This window comes from Schistocerca piceifrons, chromosome 2 (assembly GCF_021461385.2).
Source record: "Schistocerca piceifrons isolate TAMUIC-IGC-003096 chromosome 2, iqSchPice1.1, whole genome shotgun sequence".
Classification (NCBI taxonomy): Eukaryota; Metazoa; Arthropoda; class Insecta; order Orthoptera; family Acrididae; genus Schistocerca; species Schistocerca piceifrons.
This window is the reverse complement of record NC_060139.1, coordinates 511,806,845-511,831,163: the sequence shown is the minus strand read 5'-3', so window position 1 is coordinate 511,831,163 and position 24,319 is coordinate 511,806,845. Positions and strand designations below refer to the sequence as shown.

The window sequence follows — 24,319 nt, the reverse complement described above, 5'->3', positions numbered from 1 at the left end:
ATGTTGTCCGTACTTTGCCTGTTGGCAGCCTCGCTGGCCACAGTCAGCGCCCAATGGGACCCCAACGTGGCGAACGGCCGCAGCGCCATGGTCCACCTGTTCGAGTGGAAGTGGGCGGACATCGCGGCCGAGTGCGAGCGATTCCTGGCGCCCAAGGGCTATGCTGGCGTACAGGTGAGACTGTGTTCTTGCTAGATTCCGAATGCAGACATATACCATCGTCAACTGTTACACACTTTTACATGTAGCAAACCAACATCTACCATACGAGCACACAGACATTTATTTACTACCTGAATATTACAGGAGAATATGGGGTTGGGTCAAGGAACGAGATACAAGAAAGACTAATTGAGTTTTGTAACATTTCAGCTAGCAATAGCGAATACTCTGGTTTAGAATCACAAGAGAAGGAGGTATACTCGGAAAAGGCCGGGTGATATGGGAAGATTTCAGTTAAATTACATCATGGTCAGACAGAGATTCCTAAATCAGATAATGGACTCTAAGGCGTATCCAGGAGCAGATACAGACACAGATCACAATGTAACAGTGATGAAGAGTACGTTGAGGTTCAAAATATTAGTCAGGAAGAATCAATACGCAAAGAAGTGGGACACGGAAGACCTATGGAATGACGAATTACGCCTGCAGATCTCTAAAGCTATAGATACAGCAATAAGGAATAGTTCAGCAGGCAGTACAGTTGAAGTATGGACATCTCTAAAAATGGCAATCACAGAAGTAGGTAAGAAAAACATAGGAACAAAGAAGGTAACCTCGAAGGAATCATGGGTAACAGAAGAAATACTTCAGCTGATCGACGATAAAAGGAAGCACAAACATGTTCAGGGAAATCCAGGAACATGGAAATGCAAGTCGCTGAAGGAGGAAAAAATAGGAAGTTCAGCGAAGCTAAGACGAAATGGCTGCATGAAAAATGTGAAGAAATGGAAAAATAAATGATTGTCGGAAAGACTGCCTTCGGTGAAATGAAAAGCAAGAGTGGTAACATTAAGAGTGCAGAGGGAATTCCGCTGTTAAATACAGAGGAGAGAGTGGATAAGTGGAAAGAGTACCCTGAAGTTCTCTATGAGGAAGGAGAGTTGCCTGATGTGTTAGAAGAAGAAACAGGAGTCTATTTAGAAGAGATAGGGGAGCCAGTATTAAAATCAGAACTTAAGAGAGGTTTGGAGGACTTTAAGATCAAATAAGGACGAAGGGGTACATAACATTCCATCAAAATTTCAAAAATTATTTGAGGAAGTGGCAACAAAACGACTATTCACATTGGTGTGTAGAATGTATGAGTCCGGCTACACACCATCTGACTTTCGGAAAAATATCGTCCACACAATTCCGAAGACTGCAAGAGCTGACAAGTTTGAGAGTTATCACACATAATAGCTCGTATATCCAAGCTGCTGATAAGGATAATATACAGGAGAATGGAAAAAATCGAGGATTTGTCAGATGACGAACAGTTTCGTTGTAGGAAACGTAAAGACACCAGAGAGGCAATTCTTCTGTTGCAGTTGACAATAGAAACAAGACTATAGAAAAATAAAGACACGTTCATAAGATTTGTCGACCTGCAAAATGCGTTCGACAATGTAAAATGGTGCAAGAAGATCGAAATTCTGAGAGAAATAGGGGTAAGCTATAGGGAGAGACGGGTAATATACAATATGTACATGAGCCAAGAGGGAATAATAAGAGAAGAACGAATTGCTCGGATTAAAAAGTGTGTAAGACAGGGATGTAGTCTTTCGCCCTTACTGTTCAATCTGAACATCGAAGAAGCAATGATGGAAATAAAAGAAAAGTTCAAAAGTGGAATTAAAATTAAAGGTGGAAGGATATCAGTGGTACGATTCTCCTGATGACATAGCTGTCCTCAGTGAAAGTAAAGTAGAATTATATGATCTGTTGAATGGAATGAACCGGCTTATGAGTACAGACCACGGCTAAGAATAAATGGAAGAAAGACGAAAGTAATGAGAAGTAGCAGAAGTGAGAACAGCAAAGAATCTTAATATCAGGACTGATGATCACGAAGTAGACGCATTTAAGAAATTCTGCTACCTTGGCAGCAAAATAACATGACGGGGGGAGCAAGGAGGACATCAAAAGCAGACTAGCGGTGGCAAAAAAGGTATTCCTGGTCAAGAGAAGTCTACTAGTATCAGACATAGACTTTAATTTTAGAAAGAAATTTGTGAGAAAGTACGTTTGAAGCACAGTATTGTATGGTAGTGAAACATGGACTATGGGAAACGCGCAACAGAAGAGATTCGAAGAGTTTGAGATGCGGTACTACAGACGAATATTGAAAATTAGGTCGACTGATAAGGTAAGAAATTAGGAGGTTTTGCGCAGAATTGAGGAGGATAGTAATATCAGTAAAACACTGTCGAGGGCAAGGGACAGGATGATACGACATCTGCTAAGACATCAGAGAATGACTTCCATGACACTAGAGAAAGTTGTAGAGGGCAAAAACTGTAGAGAAAGACAGAGGTTAAAACATATACAGCAAATAATTGTAGGTTGTTAGCGCTACTCTGAGATGAAGAGATTGGCACAGATGTGGACTGTTTTACTTCCGAAAGATTTTACGCAAGACGATGCCATTAGTAGCTGACTACAGTAGAGTTGTACGTTATCGGGAAATAGTGGCAGTACTTTCCCTTTGTTTTCAACCCTTCATAGTACCAGCTTAGCAAGGCTAATGTTACAAAACCAGATCAGTAAATTATCCAGACAGTTTCCCATGAAACTACTGAAAAAAGCTGCTGCCTGTCTTCAGGAACCATACCATAATCTGGCCTCTTCTCATAAACAGCTCCGTTCTAGTTACAGTCACGGCACTACTATCTCTATCAGTCAGGCACGCAAGCAAAGCTCACCTCAGCAAGGTCCATGATTCATGAGGGGCTTGTAATAAATGGTATTGTATGCCCCTATTCAAATGCCATGCTCCTTTGCATTTTGCCTGTCACGAAGATATACGTTATTGGCTATTGGTGTGGAGATCACTGTTAAACTTACGGTATAACTGTCGCAAAGTAAACATCCCTGTCCGAATTTCGAATCACTTCCCACGTCAGCATCTATTTTATACGGATGTGAAAACCTTTCTTTCCTGCTGTGGGTAGCCGTTCTTTCCTCCGATTCATGTACTTCATCATTTTGTATCTGCCTCCGCGCAAATATATCCCAACATATGCGGAGAACGATGGTCTCTGACAAAATCTGTTCAAAATGCGGCCGATACCTCCTCAATGATAAATGTAATCGACTGAGAAAAGTATGTTTCGGATATAACAGTAGATTTTTAGGATTGGTTTCTTTTTGGATAGATATATTTCTTTATTTGAAATCAGTGAAGAGTATAATTTGCTGTAAAATTTTAATCAGCTCGATATCACAGATAAAGGGAGAAGCGTCGTGACCGCTGTTTCTCGCGGCAGTATTAGCAGCGGGAAGCCAGTTACCAAACGAATTAACGTATAATTACTGTACCTCCGACGCCCGCAGTAAATGCAGTAATCTGGAAGAACTTGTGAAGATCGAATGCAAGACTTAAATCTCTAGTGCATGATGTCCTAGAACACACAATTCATTGTCAAGCTACTTTTATATATTTATATACCGCATATTTGTATACTTATTTATAGCCGGCCGTTGCGGTCGTACGGTTCTAGGCTCTTCAGTCCGAAACTACGCGGCTGCTACGGTCGCAGGTTCGAATCCTGCCTCGGGCATGGATGTGTGTGATGTCATTAAGTTAGTTAGGTTTAAGTAGTTCCAAGTCAAGGGGACTGACGACCTCAGATAGTGCTTAGGGCCATTTGAACCATTTTTATACTTATTTATATACTATATATTTATATTATATATTTATACTATATATTTATTTACTACTAGGGCGTTCTTATCCTCTGTTACATTTAACTAGATATCTTAATGAGTCAGTATTACAATTTATACAGTAGAGGTTGTTGTTGTTGTAGTCCTTAATCCAGATACTGGTTTGATGCAGCTCTCCATGCTACTCTATCCTGCGCAAGCTTCTCCATCTCCGAGTACCTACTGCTAACTACATCCTTTTGAACCTGTTCAGTGTATTCATGCCCTCGTCTCCCTCTCCTCTTACCCTCCGCGCTTCCCTCCAATACTAAATTGAGGGCGGCGAAGCAGACGAAATGAATTAAAATTTGTGCTGCGTCCGGGAGTCGAACGTGCGTCTTATTGCTTGCTAAACAGAACTTCTAACCATTACACCACCACAGTACGATAGTCGACACTGCTGCATGAACTACCTAAGCTGAGTACCCTCCTCAACTCAAACTTCGTTTTTCCCTTATTTATTGTCACTACTGCCAGGGCTCTCCGATATTGGCAAGCACCCCAGCATTGGAGATAATGGGACGTCCTTGTACCATTGGTGATCTTATAGATCTTATAATTAAATGTCTCAGGGAAACACAGGGAAACATTTAATTATAAGAACTAAATTGACGATCCCTTGCTGCCTCAGAACGTGTCTTAGCAACCGGTTCCTTCTAGTCAAGTTGTGCCATAAATTCCTCTTCTCCCCAATTCTGTTCAGTGCCTCCTCATTAGGTAACTGATCTACCCATCTACTCTTCAGCATTCTTCTGTAATATAACACTAGAGGAGCAATATTTAATTGCAATAATAACGTACGAGTGCTATTTGGAAAATAAGGAACGATCGGTGGCGAAATGGAAACCACACAGACAATCAGAACAGTTATATTTACAACATTTAGCTACACCTTCCTGCTACTTCTCTACATAGTCGCCGCTCCGACTTAGACATCAGTCGTAGTGTTGCACCATCTTCACAGCACCCTCGTCATAGCAGGCAGCATCCTGTGCTTCCGACAGTATTTTGCACTGGACTGCAGCTAGTTGATTTTGTGCCATAGCCGGCGGATCGTTTGAGCACAGATGAAAATCAAAGGGAGCCATTTCGGGGCTATATGGTGAGTGATCAAACAGTTCCCATCGAAAACCCTGCAGTGGCCTTTTCGATGCCCACGCAGTGTGCGACCGAAAGCTATCAAGAAGGAGCTGCGTGACATTTAAACGTTATGGGGCGTTACATGAAATCAGATGAAATCTCTCGGCAGGCGCCCATACTTTGCGGGAGACACTATTTTCTAGCCATCTTTACGCGCTCATTGTGCGCTCAGACCTGAGAAGCGCGTCATGACGCTATAGATAGCGTCATACTACGGACATTGCCCAATACACCCGTGCAAAGTTCCATCAGTTTTTCAGAGTGGTTTCTATTTTGCGACCGACCGTTCCTTACTTTTCGAATAGCCCTCGTACACAGTAATGGACATCGTATAGGAATTTAAAAATGTCGCCATTGTGGTATAGTAAACGAATTAGTGTGTCAGTGACACTTAAGATTTAGAACAGATATTGACTTGTGAAGTGTTGTTGGAGTAACTTTGACAGTTTAAAAATTACTCACTGTGTATAAATAAGCTAACAACTAATTTTCCCTAACGTTCAGATATCGCCGCCAAACGAGTACATGTCAATCACCACCAACAATAGACCGTGGTGGGAACGATACCAGCCTGTCTCCTACAGGATTGTCAGCCGATCTGGTTCGGAGTCCGAGTTCAAAGACATGGTGAACCGCTGCAACAACGTTGGAGTCCGGTAAGTCAGTCAAAAAGCTTTTACTCTCACGATGGGTTTTGCTATAAAACGGAGATGAAGGATTATGGAAAGGGACAAATTCGATTCTGTGATTATTAAGGTCATTGACATAATCAGTTCAGGAGCTTATCTTATGTCCATAACTGAGTTTAAAACACTTACAATAAAAAATTTTGAGGGAGAGTAGGAAACCTTGATTCAAGCGTGACATTATATATGCGGAAATAACAATCATGAGGGTCATGTATAGGCAATAGGTCATCAAATCAGTTACATCCGTTAATACGAAATATGTCTGAGGGAATACGCAGACACTATTCTCTATTGTAGTAGAAAGTGACGTTCCACATTTAATGACGGAAATCTTTAGATCATCTCTCAGTCAGTCACTTGCAGAGTTAGAGGTTCACATTCTTAAGGAGAATACGGTTGTATGGCGTGTTTGGCCGGGAGTCTCCTTTTAGGTAGTTCAGCCTCCTGGTGCAAGTGTTTTTATTCGACGTCACTTCGGCGATTTGCATGACGATGATGATGAAATGATGATGAGGAAAACACAACTGAGATAACTGTATAGTATCACTTTCGAGCAGTAAATTTGGCAATGGGCGATAGACTTCTCGTAGCTGTTTTTTATTAGTATGTCGACAGTAGCGTGTGCTCGAGTCCGTCTGTGGTAGCTGCACAGACAAGAATAATGTTATGTTAATCAACTAATATCTATACGCAGATCAGAGTTCAGAAGTAAATTATATAACATGAAAAAGTTTAGGATTTACTCGCAATTGTTCCGGACAATTTTTAAATGAAATAATTGCGATTTTGGCTGTTAAAACATTATTTATTGCGACTGCAGTTTCGGCGTGTGGTCATTTTCAAGCATTCTAATAACCATCGGTCGTCAAATATAATTCACATATTTATGAAATTGACAAACGCTGAAAGTGAAAATTTTAAAGCTGTTTATGGGATGTTGTAATCCACTCAATAATACAAAGCTGCGACATGCTGTGTAAGAGCAGTTGCTTGAGCTGTTGTGAATTTATCTGCTGTTCCACATACCATATAGTTATAGAGCTGGAGAAATAATTATGTAAACACTGTAGTTTAAACTTCAAGTAGTAAGTGTGGTAACTGGATCACAAAAGCGACAAAGATGTAAACATACAAAGAATATGGAGTCCAAAGATGCTAACATATGGAGTCGATATCATGTGACTTGTGAAATGTGTGTGTGTGCAGAAAAGAGAAAAGTGACGGAAACACGTGCCAGATAAAAATGCTATCTAAAAACGTGACTGAGAATATAGATTAAAACTAGGTAAAAAGATGAAATGACTATCAGGTCAAAATACAACAATATCCAAAAATGCAAGTACAGAATACGGTCTAAAACATCAGATATAGATCAAAACAGCGGTCCACAAACAAGCGCAAGAAATACGTAACTGTAGGAAAGGTGTGAAGTAGTAGTAAGCGTAGCATGGTCTACAATATTTACAAGTATTAAGACAAGATTATTAGACGTTCACGAAGCAGTCCAGGAGTTTCACATTTTTAAGGTCAGTCTTTTCATCCAAAAGGGATTCTGGCTGTTTTCGAAAGTCCCTATGAATTCCTTTGTAATTAATCCAGCTATCTACCTTTCCTTTTTTATGGAAAATTTCTGAAGAGTTTTAAAGGTTATCTAACTCGCGTTTAGTTGCTCGAATATGGCTCGCGCAGGATGATGTCAGTTGTCTTACTGTGTTCTATAAAACGTGTGTTCAAACTTCTACCAGGTAGTCCTACGTAAAAGTTTTTGCGTTCTCCCCAGCTGATTTTATAAATTCCAGATTGTTTGTAAGGTTTGTTGTTGTCGTTGTTGTGGTCTTCAGTCCAGCGACTGGTTTGATGCAGCTTTCCCTGCTACTCTATCCTGTGCAAGCCTCTTCATCTCCAAGTACCTACTGCAGCCGACATCCTTCCTGAATCTGTATGGTGTATTCATCTTTTGTCTACCTCTACGACTTTTACCCTTCGCGCTGCCTTCCAGTACTAAATTGGTGATCCCCTGATGCCTCAGAACACGTCCTACCAACCGATCCCTTCGTCTAGTCGTCAAGTTATGGCACTAATTCCTCTTCCCCTTAATTCTATTCAGTACCTCCTCATTAGTTACGTCATCTACCCATCTAATCTTCTGTAACACTAACACCACATTTCAAAAGCTTCTATTCTCTTCTTGTCCAAACTATTTACCTTCAAAGTTTCACTTCCATACAAATAGTTTCAGAAAAGACTTCCTGACACTTAAATCTATACTCGATGTTAACAAACTTCTCTTCTTCAGAAACGCTTTCCTTGCCATTGCCAGTCTACATTTTATATCCTCTCTACTTCGACCACCATCAGTTATTTTGCTCCCCAAAAAGCAGGTCCGTGCGGTAGCGTTCTCGCTTCGCACGCCCGGGTTCCCGGGTTCGATTCCCGGCGGGGTCAGGGATTTTCTCTGCCTCGTGATGGCTGGGTGTTGTGTGATGTCCTTAGGTTAGTTAGGTTTAAGTAGTTCTACGTTCTAGGGGACTGATGACCATAGATGTTAAGTCCCATAGTGCTCAGAGCCATTTGAACCATTTGAACCAAATAGCAAAACTCCTTTACTACTTTAAGTGTCTCATTTCCTAATCTAACTCCCTCAGCATCGCCTGATTTGATATGGCTACACTCCATTATCCTCGTTTTGACTTTGTCGATGTTCATCTTATATCCTCCTTTCAAGACACTGTCCATTCCATTCAGCTGCTCTCCGAGGTTCTTTGCTGCCTCTGACAGAATTACAATGTCATCCGCAAACCCCAAGGATTTTATTTCTCTTCCAAGGATTTTAATTCCTACTCAAATTTTTCTTTATTTTCCTTTACTGCTTGTCCAATATATAGACTGAATAATATCGGGACTAGCATTCAGGAGGACGAAGGTTCAATCCCGCGTCCGGCCATCCTGATTTAGGTTTTCCGTGATTTCCCTAAATCTCCTCAGGCAAATGCCGGGATGGTTCCTTTGACAGGGCACGGCCGACTTCCTTCCCTATCCTTCCCTAACCCAATGAGACCGATGACCTCACTGTTTGGTCTCCTCAAACCAGTCCAATAACATCGGGGATAGGCTACATCCCTGTCTCACTCTATTCCCAACCACTGCTTCCCTTTATGCCCCTCGACTCTTATAACTGCTTTTGGTTTCTGGTTTATTGTGTTGGATACTGTGACGTATGGTCAGACCTAACGTGTTGTCAGTAAGGAAGCCATCAGTTATTTCGGTTTTACGAAATTATTTGCCTATTCTTTCAGATATAGACCAGCTATATGGCAGGAATAAATATTTAGTTTTATTTTCTTCCTCAGAAGTGGAATGATTTCATTTAAAAATTTGACGAAGTCTGTGGACCCACTTATTATCAGTCTTCAGGGCAATTTTATCAATGGAAGTGACCTTTCCTAATGTTAAGTAAGACTTATAAATTCAGGAAAACCTTAAAATGAGAATACTTACCATATACGTAACCTCACGCACGACTAGACTGCACTTTCGAAGTGTGGAACAAGCGGACAGTAGATTTTGTCGTGCTGGCTGAATTACAAGGGAGATCGATACTAAATTATTAATGGTAGTTGAAAGCTGTGCGCTATGTGATGCAAACAAGCTAAAGCAACTGGCACTGGGCACGTTGCAGGATCTACGTGGACGCGGTGATCAACCACATGAGCGCCTCGTGGAACGGCCTCAGCGGCGTGGGTGGCAGCAAGCCCAGCGGCTACAGCTACCCGGACGTGCCGTACGGCACCAACGACTTCCACCAGCCGCCCTGCACCGTCAACAACTACAACGACGCCAACAACGTAAGCGAACTGAAGAGGTTGTATATCGACTGTGCCAGACGGCTGTAGCTGCTGTTACGTCTGAAAGATGACGCAGATAATGCTGGAATAGGCTTTTTCGAAACATTCCACTTCATCAGTGTTAGATTTAAAGATGATGATGCCAGCAGATGTGAACCGTTTCTAACATCTCCCCTTACAAACCCCCCCTTCCATCCCCCCCCCCCCCCCGGCAATCCCACACTGCGGTAATTTGAATTTCGACATTTTTAGTTTATATAGATATATTTGTCCGCAGCTCGCAGTAGCGTTCTCGCTTCCCGAGCACGGGGTCCCGGGTTCGACTCCCAGCGGGGTTAGGGATTTTCACCTGCCTCAAGATGACTGAGTATTGTTGTGTCGTCTTCATAATAATCTTTAATCCTCATTACGGTCGGAGGAAGGCAACGGCAACCAACCTCCATTAGGACCTTGCCTAGTACGGCGGCGCGGGTCTCCCGCATCGTTCCCCTACGGCCGGCCAGAGTGGCCGAGCAATTCTAGGCGCTTCAGTCTGGAACCGCGCGACCGCTACGGTCGCAGGTTCGAACCCTGCCTCGGGCTTGGATGTGTATGATGTCCTTAGGTTAGTTAGGTTTAAGTAGGGGACTGATGACCTCAGAAGTTAAGTCCCATAGTGCTCAGAGCCATTTAAACAATTTTTTTTTTTTTTTGTTTCCCTACGCTCTGTCACGAAGCATGGGACTTCATTTCCATTCGATAGATATTTTTGTTGCCGTACAGAACTACACTTCCATCTTACAATACTGCAAACAATAACGGAATATTTTACTGATTCCGGGCATGCTGCCCAGGATAGTAGATCCGCAATTGTATTCTGTAGTATTAAGGAAAATTTTATTCTGTCCGTCTCCGCTGCGTAAATATACAGTTCACTGCTGCAATGGTTACCGCTCTCAGGCTGACTCGCCCATTCTTAAACCACAAACCTTGTTATTAACCGTAACTAGTTACATAACATGGTGCCAAGAGATACGAACAGCTTTGCACAGTTTGACTTTTGTTCAGTTTGACTTTCCTGTACAAAACTATTCGTACCTTTCGGAATCATGTTGTACAACTACTTACGGTTAATAACAAAGTGTGTGTTTTGAGTAAGGGTGAGTCAATCCAGAATCGTTACCCTTGCAGCAATAAATTATTCATGCAACTGAGAGGGTCAAAACAAAAATTTATAAAGTTTTCGGGAATTTTTTGTTTTGTTTCGAAAATAGTTTATTTTCCGGGCCAATCACACATCATTATGACAACTGGAGTGAACTACTGCATCCATCTTATGATATGAAGATGACAGGCGACGGACAAAGTCGGTAATATTTTATTGTGTGTTCCCGTTACGGTAAATAAATCATATTTTTTTCAGAATAAGCATTTTTTCTCTAGTCTTGGTTCCATTGGATCCAGCTGTTTTAAAATGATAATGAAAATTAGTATGCTCATTTTTTAACTTTTTTTATTAAAATTTACACTTAACCATTGAATACCTTAACCTAATGTAGCATCACGCTATTGACAACATACAGAGAAACTACTAATAAAGGATAAGAAAAATATAAACTAAGCTATTTTCTTGAATTTAATACCACTCCTTGAAAGCGTCAAAACAAAAACTTAAAATCTCCTCCTATATAACAATTTTGACAAAGGTCAAAGTGAACCAAACTGCATGAACGAAGTACACAGTGGCTGAGATCAAGTCATCCAGATAGGCAGCTTGCGCTTACTGTTTCCTTTTTTGGTTGGGCAGAAGAGTATCTCATTATCTTATTTCTCACCAATTTAAGACTGGTTTGATTGTTTTCTGGTACTGCTAGATGAAGTTTTAGAGCGTGAAAATGCTCGTTCTCAGTAGTGTAGGAACTTTGTGGTTATAGCATCTCTTTTTCATGCAAAGTTTTATCTTGAGGTTTTGACGGACAGTCTTCAATTATGATGTCACCAATAATCCATTTGACAACATCACTTTCAGTTCAGGGAGAATAATAGACAAGACAGGCACTGGTGCCTGCAACGTCAACTTATACGCGACTAAATGTGAAACACAGCTGTTCAGCAATTTCGACATTAATAATCGGCCCCCAACAGAACCAAACAACGATCCAAACGCTAAGTTATCGGCAATGCCGCTGACTGCTGGCTTGTCTTTCTTCTCTTCAAGTTACACGACATGTTTTCAGTGGTGCGATTATGTCTAAAAAAATACAAGTCGCGACCACCTCTTTTTCTCGGCGCCTCTGGTTAAATCTTGTCCTGGATTTTATTTTCCTGTTGTCTGATAGGGATGCTCATAGCCAGTGCGTATATTTCATGACAATATGTACGTTCCTTTATTATATTCTGCGTATAGTTTCAGACACGGTGTAAATGGATTCGTTCGAATCGAAAGAGCAATTCGGACGATCTTACAAACGGCATTTCGCCTTTTATCTTAGTACTTCAAAAAGACAAGCTAAATCATGCAATTTATGGAAAGAGATGACAATGGTTATTCTATGTTCCATTTTTTGTTTTCAGGTACGAAACTGTGAGTTGTCTGGACTTCACGACCTTAATGATGGGTCCGACTACGTACGGGGCAAGATCGTGGAATATATGAACAAGCTAATCGGCTATGGAGTTGCAGGATTCAGGTAATATAATATAGAGACTACCGCTTGTTTTCATTTTTCTGTATATTTTTATACTTTCGATTAATACGCTGGTAATTTGATTTGTCCCCTCGTTTAACGACATATATTGTAGTGCTGTTGCCGATATAATATACTCTGTACCCAACGGAAATGGGGAATACAGTTACATGTAAAGAAATTTGAATAATAATATTATAATTACTTCTTGCGGAACGATACAACTGCACATAACGATGGTGGACAAGGGAAACTTATTAACTCCATTTTGCTAAATTTTATGGGAAAAGCAAAAACAGTTCCTTAAAAAATAAATGACGTGATAGGGATAATGTTGCTACATGTGTAACAAGATAGTAGAAGCCTAGTTACTGACAGATTAGAGAAATCCATGCACTTTCAAATCTCTCTTTGGTATTTGAGGTGCTGATTGCTGGAATTACGTGGTCTTCAAAGACGGGTGGAGTTACACGATTTTCATTGCCCATAGGTTCTAGCGCACAGGAAGGGCGTGGATGACTTAAAAATAGAAACAACTGGGTTGCTGAGGGATCAAGTTTTCCACGGTGTCCTGCACGTCCTTGTCATAGGTGAACCTCTGACCTTTCAGAGGTTACTTTAAGGGGCCGAAGATATTTGATTCATATAGGGAGACATCCGGGCTGTAAGAAGGATTTTACTGGGCATCTCATCGAAATTTTTGAAGGTTCCCGGGGATCTTATTAGCCACATGTGATCTAGCGTTGTTCTGGAGAAGCAGTAGCCCATTCGAAACTTGGTCCCTGCGCTTGTTCTTGACGCCCCGTTTGAGCCTCAACTTACGTGTTACACCCTGCAGTTGCCAATCGATGAGCGAGGTCCTTCATCGTCCAAAAAGAAACTGAGTAAGACTTCCCTGCCTTTCGGGACAGAGTGAGCTTTTTTTATTTTATTTTTGAACGAACGGAACTAGGATCGCCACTTCACGCTTATCCATTTGGAGGCAACGACAGCAAGTTTCATCACATGCCAGAACCTGAGCAATGATATCCGTTTCTTGCTACATGTGTCCCAACGGATGGGTCAGGAAAACTGCCGCTCTCTCCGTCTTTTGATTCTATGAAAGGTATTTGGACAACCACAAATTTCTCCATTAATGAAGCCTCTCGTGGATTATGTGATGCGCAGTTCGTTTGCTTATCGACACCTCAACAGTAATATCACTTGCGGTGATTCCACGATTCGTCCGTATGAATTCCTCCATAGCGAAAAAGTGGCACTGGTGCTAACAATGTGAACCTGCGTAGGGCGTGCACGTACTTGATGTTTACAAGTTGTGCCTCACAACGCTGACCCCCGGAATATTGTGCACAGTGCAAGACACGGCTCTCCGTTCACCTCTTTTATTCTGAAATAAATCTATGAAGTGTACTCCCCTTCTGTCTTAAGAAACTGGATAGCCTCTCTTTATGCTGATGAGGAGGGATCTGTCATGCATAGAACTGCACAAAAATTTCTGCAGAAATGAGGAAATTTCTGTGAAGCCCTTAAATCCGATTGAGCTGGGTATCACACAGCTCCGTCACTGGACAATCACCATCAAACTAGAATTACATACAACGCCGTTTGAGCGAATGTCTTCTTGTCTCGAGCATACCTTATATTCGTTCATTGATTCTAGGATTGACGCAGCCAAACACATGTGGCCAAACAATCTAGCCAAAATCTACGGCGCACTAAGCAACCTCAACAGTAATTATTTTGGCGGAGGCAAGCGACCATTCATCTACCAAGAAGTCATCGACCCAGGTAATCACTATTCCATGAAGAAACGAAAGATTTTGGGAGGCATCCACTTCAACTCTTTCGTAGCCTGACTCCGCTGACTATTAAATTGTTCTTCGTTTTACAGGTACTGAAGCCGTGAAGAAAGGCGAGTATGTCGGCATGGGAAGAGTCTGTGAGTTCAAGTATGGAACAGAGCTGGCGAACTGCTTCAACAGAAAGAACCAGATGAAGTGGCTGTATAACTTCGGTAAAAATTTCAACAAATATTCTCTTTTACTTAAGCAATATTTACAGTCAAACGCTGAAGTAAGTCTCTGGCGTTCAAACAACATTATGTAATTAGACTGACTGATATTTGCTTCGTAATGCACACTATTAAAAAAAGGAATAAGAGTTGACACCAGTAGCTTGTTAAAGAACACGTTAAATGTCATGTCACGTGGTCGTATAGACTACCACGGTTACGTAATTCGTTTGAATGATATAATGATATTTGCATCGCAGTTAAATGCAGACTGCAAAAACAGGAATAAGAACTGATTCCAGTTGCGTGTTAAAGAACTCACCAAATGAGACGTGGTAGTGCAGACTACCTCCATACAGAATACTTCTTTTTCATTCATCTGACTTTGTGTCTGTAGTTGTACAACGTATTGATGTCCTGTTACAGGTGAAAGTTGGGGCCTTGTCAACGGTAACAATGCACTTGTGTTCATCGATAACCACGACAACCAGAGAGGCCATGGTGGCGGCGGAAACGTCATCACATTCCAAAACCCAAAACTCTACAAGGCATGAGAAAAGATTTTTAATTCTAATGATACCTCCGTCCTTGGGGTAAACGACGATGAAACATTCTTACATAAAATTTTCAGTTATGTTTACGTATCTAATATGCTTAGGAAAATGAAAAAATAAAACTGCCGTATGGTGATTTTGAGCTACCATATTAAATACTTCTAAAGTTATTATCGCTAATACGAGGGTTGGAACTTAAATAATGGCAACTATTTATTCACAACCGATACATAAGAGATACATGTTTGCACCTGTTACTGTCCTTCAAAGTAGTCACCAGAGTTATGTAGAACCAGTTGCCAGCGATGTGGAAGGCGTAGTATACCGTTCGCAGAGCCTGTTCTGTTGATGGTGCGAATGGAGCGGTCTAAAGTTACGGTGATTCTCGTGTCCACTGTGATGGTGTTATCCTAACGCATTGCGTTCTTCACGGCAGACCGACAATGCACAATGTACTGTCCGTTTTTGGAGCATCACCTCCGACCAGCTTTGCGAAACAAGAAGCTACACTTTCTGTGCAACTCACCCATCATTTTGCACGACAACGCGCGGGCCCACACAGCGCAAGCTGTGGCTGCTCTGTTCGGTCCATGGGACTGGGAAGAACTGTACCATCCGCCATACTCTCCGAATTTATGCCCTAGTGATTTTAATTTGATTCCGAAGATGAAGGAACCACAACGTGGCATTCGCTTCAGAGTTGTTCCAGAGATTCGACAGGCAGTAGACGGTTCCATTCGCACCATCAACAGAACAGGCTCTGCTAACGGTATACAAACGCCTTCCACTTCGCTGGCAACGGATTCTACACAACGCTGATGACTACTTTGAGGGACGATAACAAGTGCAAACATGTAACTCTTTTGTATCGGTTTTGAATAAATAGTTGCCACTGTTTAAGTTCTAACCCTCGTATAAGAAGATGAGCAAAGAAAAGTACTATCGGATCTCACACCAGGAACAAAGTTGACTTGGGTTCATCAGGACGGTAGTCGGATACAAGCATGATCTTGTTGAGTTACCCAATCTGAGATCTGCGTGAAGTGATCATATAAGCCAGGGTGGTCGTACGAAGACTGCAATCGTAGCGTGCAGTACCTCATTGTATCCTCATTGCTGTGATTAGCCTACTCACATGTGAACATCAAATCGTTCTGATGTGTGATGGATGCAGCTAGTGCACTGTCTTCCGAAAAACTCAGATTTCTAGAAGGTGTCATGTTTTCTCAACCCTTTCCAGGTTATTTTGTGTAGACTAGCAAACTTACTTTTTGGAACCTAAAATACAATGTAATGTCAGTTAGTGGACGTCCATTAATTATGTGTGTTCTTTTTCAAATTCTGACCACTCTCCTCCTCCCTTGGTGAGATTTGGTGAGGGCGAGACCACCCCTACCCCCCCCCCCCCCCCCTCTCACCCACACGTGAGTTTTACCCACTAACATTTTACAGTTGAACTCCTTCGATACGTTCAAGTTTCCACTTCATACCAGTAAAATATCCTTTAGGTTGCTCGAATTAATTTTATAAAGCAACATATTACCCATCAAAATAATGTATATTCTTGGAATTAAAACAGTTGACATAAGATTTTAATTGCCCCCGCCGCCTCCATTTCAATGACATTTAGTCAGAGCTCATGTAATAAATTCTGACGTTATTCTATTATTCTCCTTACAAAATATGACGTTTCTTTATATGTAGGAAACAAATTAAATACCTTTAGGATGTTACATAAAGGAAATAGATAATTTCATCAGCACTCCGTTTATGCCAATAAGACTCAAATAATTTGCAGATGGCGAATGCCTTCATGTTGGCGTGGCCGTTTGGCTTCCCACGAGTGATGTCCAGCTACGAGTTCGGTAGCTCGGACGATGGTCCACCACAGGACGGCAACCAACACATCATCTCTCCCACCATCAACTCTGACGACTCATGCGCTAGGCCCTGGGTGTGTGAACACCGCTGGAGGCAGATCTACAACATGGTCGGATTCAGGAACAATGCAGGAAGTAAGTACTCAGTCTGTTTTAGGCAGCCTAGGTTGCGATGAAAATATGTCATATCCTGTATTACAAAACCACTATCCTAACCAACGAATTGTGGGCGCTCGGTGATTAAGATTTACAATGTACGCAACAGCAGAAAGAACTCGTCAGATACTTAAATATGAATCGCACACGGTCATGAAAAATAAAAATAAACTTCAGAAATGAAATTTTACAGCGCAAGTAGCTCGGCGAATGGACTTTCTATTTACACGAGTTCTTGATTAAAGATAAACAATAGTAAGCAAAAACAAATAGCATAGCAATTATCGGGTGTTCGAACTATAAATAATTGAACACAACGTTAATTTAGAATTGAGTACTACAATTATATAAATTATATCAGACGACGAGTCTAACACGAAAGCAACACCAGTTAAAAACTAAGAAATTTTTGTGGGACAGATGATTTATCTAAGCGACACAGGATATCAAAGCCCCAACATCACACTCTGTCTCGCTACCTCGTATTAATACAATTATTGTTATATGTGCCATAAACAGAAAAGACAACTTTAACACTAGAAATCTAAGTAACAATCCACTTCCGTAGTGATCAGCGGGGATGGCTTCCATGCGAGGACCCGATTCTCGTCACCGCCAAGTGCTTTTACTTTATGGGAGGATTGGTTCGGGCTGCACTAAGCCTCATGATATCAACTGGGAGCTACTTGATGCTTGATGGAGTAGTACCAGTAGCAGCTCCACGGTGTGCAAAGTCCGTAAAATGGACGGGAGAGCGGTGTGCCGACCGCATACTCCTCCGTACCGCATAAAAATAAAAAAAATAAAATAAAAAAAATGTGTGTGAAATCTTTCGGGACTTAACTGCTACGGTCATCAGTCCCTAAGCTTACACACTACTTAACCTAAATTATCCTAAGGACAAACACACACGCCCATGCCCGAGGGAGGACTCGAACCTCCGCCGGGACCAGCCGCACAGTCCATGACTGTAGCTCCATAGACCGCTCCGCTAATCTCGCGCAGCGTACTGCATCAGCGTGACGCCGCAAGGCGGAGGATGACATGGCGGCCGGTAGAAACCCCTAAGGCCCTCATGGCCTTGCCAGGAGCTCGTTAAATCTGAGTAAAGTACCTAAATTTCCTTCGCTTAAGCTGAGCAGTATATAAAATTCTTAGCACTTTACGTTTGTAATACTTTAATTTCGTTGCCCTTAATTCACAAGTAAGCATTTTGACAACTTCTCCATCAATAATGTTAGCGTTTTGGACTCATACTTAAGCAATTACATATTTTCGTTCTACTTTATGCCATCAGCTACCGCGATGAGCAACTGGTGGGACAACGGCAACTACCAGATTGCTTTCTCCAGAGGAAACACCGGTTTCATTGCCATTAACAACGAGGCCAATTCCGACCTGAAACAAACGCTTCAGGTAGGTGTCGCATTTTTTATTAGATAGCATCACCGACTTTGACATCTAAAAGTCTGATAATCACCGGTTTCTTGCAGACTGGCCTACCCGCTGGTTCATACTGTGACGTCATCTCTGGTAACAAGAGTGGAAGCAGCTGCACGGGCAAGACCATCACCGTTAACGGTGATGGAACGGCCTACATCGAAATCCCTTACAACCAGGACGATGGTGTTGTGGCTATCCACACAGGCGTAAGTAATCGTGTCAAAAAGTCTCAAGTACAGCTGATATCTGTTGCGCTAGAGAACTGTTTAACCATGACGTAATCTTATGCCGTATCTCAGTTCACAGCTTACTGAAACACAACCTGGAATTGTCAATGAACTACACCACACCAATCAGGTTAATTTGTAATTTATTTTACAGGCCAAGCTGTAATCTCGCAGTATGACTGGAAGCCGTTATAGAGACCACAGGAACGAACTGACAAAGCAGATTATTCAATACCAACTTCACTGATCAATGCTAAATTTCATTTTATTTTTAAATGTAAAAGTGAAACATACTGATGCGCTGCAACCCAATTTGATGAATAAAATTTTTGCACTTCCGAAAGGCTTATGACCAAATTAACCCATTGCGTAGTATGTTTGAATATCTTCTGTATAAACAGGTATGTATCAAAAAACAGGATAAAATGCACAGTTAACTCTGACTTTGGACACACCCATTGCCGTCTCTCACAATAACACAGTATTTTGTTATCTGATTAATCTATTAGGTTATGATACAATAACAGACTAAAAAGATAACCCCTACGTTGTTACCATCACTCGAGGCATATACCAAGAAACTACTGTTTCAGTTTCTTTCTGGAGCATTATTGGATGCCAGTGTTGGAGATGTAGCACTCTTTCGTTTCGGCTGTTAAGGGCGGCTTTCAGAATTGACATTTCTAGTGACTTAGAAACTAGGTACATAATTTGTTTCATTTTCAAGTTATAATGAGAATTTTCATATTGTAGTACTTGATAACCCAATTAATTTTAACCAAAACATTTATATCAGTCCGGTTTAATGGAATTAATGGGTCTTACCAATATAGGCACAGCGCAAAATACCAGACCTCATTACACAGACCTTCAAAATACATAGCCAAGCAACAAAAATAACAATGCGAAAATACATATAACGACTATTTACTACTGACAACGTCGTTGCGACTGGGATTTTCACTGTTCTCTCCATTAAATCATGTTATTGAACTACATTATAATGTAGTTACTGAAATTATAAGTATTTTCAACTACTCTCGCTGGAAACCTGGACTGCAAAATTAGTTAGTTAGGAGTTATCAGACTGTATATTAATTAACAGTATTAATTTTCGAATCCTAGAGAGCAAAAAACTGAAACGAAAATAAGTTTATCGTCCGGTTCACATAGAGGTCTTTTGAGGCGGAGCACTAACACAGCAGAGAAATTATGTAAATCAGGGTTGACTTTCTGAAATGATTCCCCCTCCCCCCAGCATTTAGTACAGTAGGGCATCGATAGTCCGAAACAAATGAGATAGAGGGCATGGGGAGGTAGGGCTATTTCGATAACTCATTCTCCAAGTAACTGATTATTTACGAAAACATATTTTGCTATTGTTCACACGAATATGAAAGAAACAAACTCTAAAATGAGCGCATACACGATGTAAACGTATCACAGCGGAGTAAGAGAAATCAACGCGAACACTTTGATATAGGACTCTCGTGGTCTGTAATGCCAGTAAACATCCTCAAATTGGCATACAAAGCGCCTGCGCGTCGGACGAGATTTCACAATACGCTCGCGTCCTCCTAAGCCACCGGCTTAGTCGTGCATTTACAAATCTTTTACCTCGCAATTTTGTGAATTTTAATAGCGCATAATTAGCTATCAAAACTTTTCGTTTTTCTGGATTTATTACAATGAGACTTCTGTGTTTGTAAGGTTTAGATAGAACTGTAAGTGCAATTAGTTTTTGCATAATGTGTTCAAAAGTCTTTTCCTATCATTAATCTCACAACCAAGCTCAAGTGAAAGCCGGTGGCATACGAGAACGAGAAGATGTTAAAAATATCCGCGGCACGTATGTGCTGTTAAGTTAGGTGGCTTTTGTAGGTCAGTTTGATAGATCACACGTGTGTTACATCAAAGTGTTCGTGTCGACTTCCCCTACACTATTGTGGTATATTATAAACAGGTATTGTTAATACCCCGTATATTTTGTACTCCAAGTAACACGATGAACTAAATACGTAGCTCAGTACCAAAAGCTGAAAATGCTCATTAAAGTAGACCTATAATTTAGACTAAGAACTGAAAACATTTGTTTTTGCGGGAAATCTCGCGTTCCTTTGCCACGAAGCTTCGCAAATGTTTTAAAGACAGCAGTCGGAGAGCGTCGCGTTCTCATTGTTGTTCTAACCACTTCACAACTGTCGTAAGATAATGCAAAACTACGTCACTTATGTATGATCCTTTTCAGCACCATCGTTGTCACTATGCTCTCCTCGTCCGCTATGGTCTTGGTCTTCGAGGACACAGGCAATGATTCCATCGTCCGTCAGTACCTGGTAGCCAGGGTCATCAACATCACATTCGAACAGACCTTGAATATTTTCCTGATCGCATTCTTCAAATCCTGACGATACTGCGGTCATCCCAGCAAAAAATGCAAGTTTCCAACCTCACTGTCAAATACACTCACAAATTTTATGAAGACATCAGTTTTGTTTTTAATGACCTATGTTTTGTCTTTCCCACTCTGTATTCCAGAGCTAAGGTTGATTCACTACTAGCTTTCTTTAAAAGCACTATGAAGTTTATCGTTAACACTAAAAATAATGTGTTTACAATTGGTCGCCATTGCAGACGTTACAACAGCAGTACGAACTGTCTCAAAAATGGCTCTGAGAACTATGCGACTTAACTTCTGAGGTCATCAGTCGCCTAGAACTTAGAACTAATTAAACCTAACTAACCTAAGGACATCAAACACATCCATGCCCTAGGCAGGATTCGAACCTGCGACCGTAGCGATCGTTCGGTTGCAGACTGTAGCGCCTAGAACTGCACGGCCACTATGGCCGGACTATCACAGCATTAGAATTTTAGAACTGGAATTCTTTCGATTAACCAATGTTAAGACTGATGGGCATTCGAATAATCGATGTTCTTCTGTAATTTCTGAAAGCTATCGTAAATGCAGAAGAAAATGAAAGAAGCGTAATTTTAACTTTCTGCTTCTTATCCGATAAAGGTGGAGAGTTGACTTACATAGATCAGGGTAAGTGAAAGCTAGAGTTTTACTGCCCTGAGTGCGTTCGTAGGCTATGCAGCTGTATGCAGGAAAGGTAATGTTTCAAAATGTAGAAAACGTGAAGACCATTAAAGCTTAGTTGATAGACAAGCGTCTGACTCACATCCGTAATAAAATAGATGTATTATGCGTAAATAGACGATAAGAACCAATATCATTTAACTACAATTCCAGACATCAGTTTCTGGATCAGATACTATCACAGTCCTATAGTGTGCTGCAGTATCTCACAGGGGCGATTCAGAGTGGAACGACCACAGTCCAGACTAATAGAATCCTATGAAAGTGTAGTACAACGTCCCAAACCCCCCACCCAAATCCCCAGACACCCCTCCCCCCACATCCCTCCCCCACCAGCACCAGCTTAAGTCACTAATAAAATTCATCCTCGACAAAAACCTTTAACCCTTAAGCAGTGACATATTAAAATGCGCTAACACTCCGTGGGGCCAGTGTAACTCGAAACTAAAACACTAAGAAGAACACAAAACTCCATCATTCCATGAAACAATTATTTAAAATGTACTTTTTGATTCCCTTTTAGAAGGATAATAACAATTTTAATTACGTTTTGATCATCTTTTATTTACAAATAATTGATTTCTGATTATTAAGTTCCAGTATCCTTTTAACACAGAGGCATTACATTTTACACGTTAAGGCAGTATAAAACATTCATTCTTTGTTGCCTCTTTCCAGAACGTGCAGATAGCCGTAGTGCGCTTTCTACATACATGCTTGGAACAAATCACACATACTGTGGAATTCTTGCTGTCATTCGTACATATGACACTGTCTTCTCTTGCTAGGCAGCTTTACCTTGTTCCTTCCATCCTTAAGTGTCGGCACCAAATCCTTTGTTGTGATAGATAAAGCTTCTTTTTATTGTAGATTTCGAATTGTTCATCCTTCGGACAATATAGTTTGTTAGTAAGCTCTTAGTCACAGTCTGCAGAAATTCATGTCTTGTAACTTTAATACCAAAGCGCAATTTGTAAAGGATATAGACCTAAGAGCAGACAGTTTACCAACAGGAAAACACTCTTAATTGCCATCTTCTCGTTCTTCTACCAAGGGCATTACTAGGTAGCTGATCACAGGTGACTGCTGCATATTTTGTATGGTTGATACAGCTTCTGGCTTTTTCTGAGAGCCTGTCTCTTTATCGATCTTTCCATTATTACGTATTGCGAAGGTAACAAACAGATCGCGATCTGATTGGGACATATGACACCACTGCTACATCTTGTGTAAAATCGAACACACTTGTAGCTGAAATTATTTGTTTATTGGGCAAAAATTGCGGGATAATACCAGATTTGTCCCTTCGTAATAGTTCTAGTAATGTCAAAAATTTTTTCAAATTGAATTCTTGTAAGGGAAAGCTGGTGTACCAGTTGGCAGGAGCTATATTTATATCTGTATATTCTAGAGGAATAACAAAACGTAGCACTATTTCTGTACGCTTGTTTGGTTTGTTTAAAGGCCTAATTGGCTGTGTGCCTACATATATTTCTAAGTTCATGAGATAAAATATTCTCAAGTTTACCGGAGCAGTTTATGCCGTATTTTCTTTTTATTTTTTGGTACGTATTGTCGAAAGGAACATCGGCCACGATATGGAATTAGCTGCTCGTCAATTGTCATATATTCTACAGGAGTCTACAGCTTCAAATACTTACCTTGCAACGGTGTGATTAGTTCATGAAAAGCAGCTAAGTTTTCAGTTTTTTTCTCATCTCGAGTGCTTTTTTCACAACAGAATACAGTGAGGATAAAAATAGGAATTTTCTGTGTGGCACAGTAACCGCAAATACATCAGGGCTACGTATACCTCACATGTCTCTGAAATAGAGATGGGTAGTTTTTTCAGTTCCTGCTTATAGAAGTAGACATAGGAAGGCATTCATCTCCACACGGTCTGTATCCTGTGTGCTACGTGATCACTCAAACTGTCCACGACTGTTCATTATGTGCATACTAGTGTACATAACAATGTCATCCATCAATTAATCAACGATATAAAAAGAAAAGAGTCTTTGCTGCTACAGCCATCACTAAAACACCTGGATGAAGAATACGTTACGACTTTTGGGTCTTCCCCTACGACTAACTGGTTTTATATGACATTCAGTCTGGCCATCGTTGCTCATGCAGTGATCTCTACTAACAGATGAATTCGTAGTTTCGTCATCTGAAGAGACAACAACACTTGAATCGGCTCACTTATTTCAGTGTCATCCTCTCCATCTTCTCAGCTTTCCTCAGAGACTGTTCGTCATCAGTTCGTAGCTGCTGTGACATAATATCCGCATCTGTGAGAAACTTGGACATCTTCGAGAAATATATCTGAAACTTTCTATGTATTCAATGAACACTTCCTCAAACACGTGAGCTGTCAAAACAGTTATAATAACAAATTTACTAGTCGGGTGATGCACACGAAATGTAACGACGGTAGACACTAACCGATCGCGTCGGGTCGCTGATCAGGTAAACAAAGTGTACAGTTCGTGGAGTGCACACCTAGGCGTTACCACTCAGCTACAAGTTTACGAAATGCCACTAGATGGTTACACACTATGGCAGACCTTTATTTCCATGCGCTTGGCAGACTTTTATCCCAGTTCGCTAGGCGTAAATCCCGCTAAGTGGTAACACTCTAGTCGAATATGCCAATTCATTCGATATATTGTAAAATTAAATCGGACGTC

The 24,319-nt window shown here is 41.0% G+C and overlaps 1 protein-coding gene across 1 annotated transcript; it reads left to right on the top strand.

Annotated features, from left to right (window-relative positions):
• Positions 1-23,897, top strand: LOC124775529 (alpha-amylase 1-like). Its single transcript, XM_047250360.1, has 11 exons — positions 1-174; positions 5,557-5,708; positions 9,421-9,586; positions 12,140-12,255; positions 13,913-14,040; positions 14,144-14,266; positions 14,690-14,811; positions 16,616-16,832; positions 18,151-18,269; positions 18,347-18,529; positions 23,808-23,897. The coding sequence occupies exons 1-11, from the start codon at positions 1-3 to the stop codon at positions 23,895-23,897; spliced, it is 1,590 nt and encodes a 529-aa protein (XP_047106316.1).
• The last annotated feature ends 422 nt before the right edge of the window (positions 23,898-24,319 follow it).

Coding starts and splice junctions, on each gene's coding strand:
- LOC124775529 (XM_047250360.1), top strand. CDS start 1: ATGTTGTCCGTACTTTGCCTGTTGGCAGCCTCGCTGGCCACAGTCAGC. Junction 5,709..9,420: donor TGCAACAACGTTGGAGTCCG/GTAAGTCAGTCA, acceptor GGCACGTTGCAG/GATCTACGTGGACGCGGTGA. Junction 16,833..18,150: donor ATTCAGGAACAATGCAGGAA/GTAAGTACTCAG, acceptor TTATGCCATCAG/CTACCGCGATGAGCAACTGG.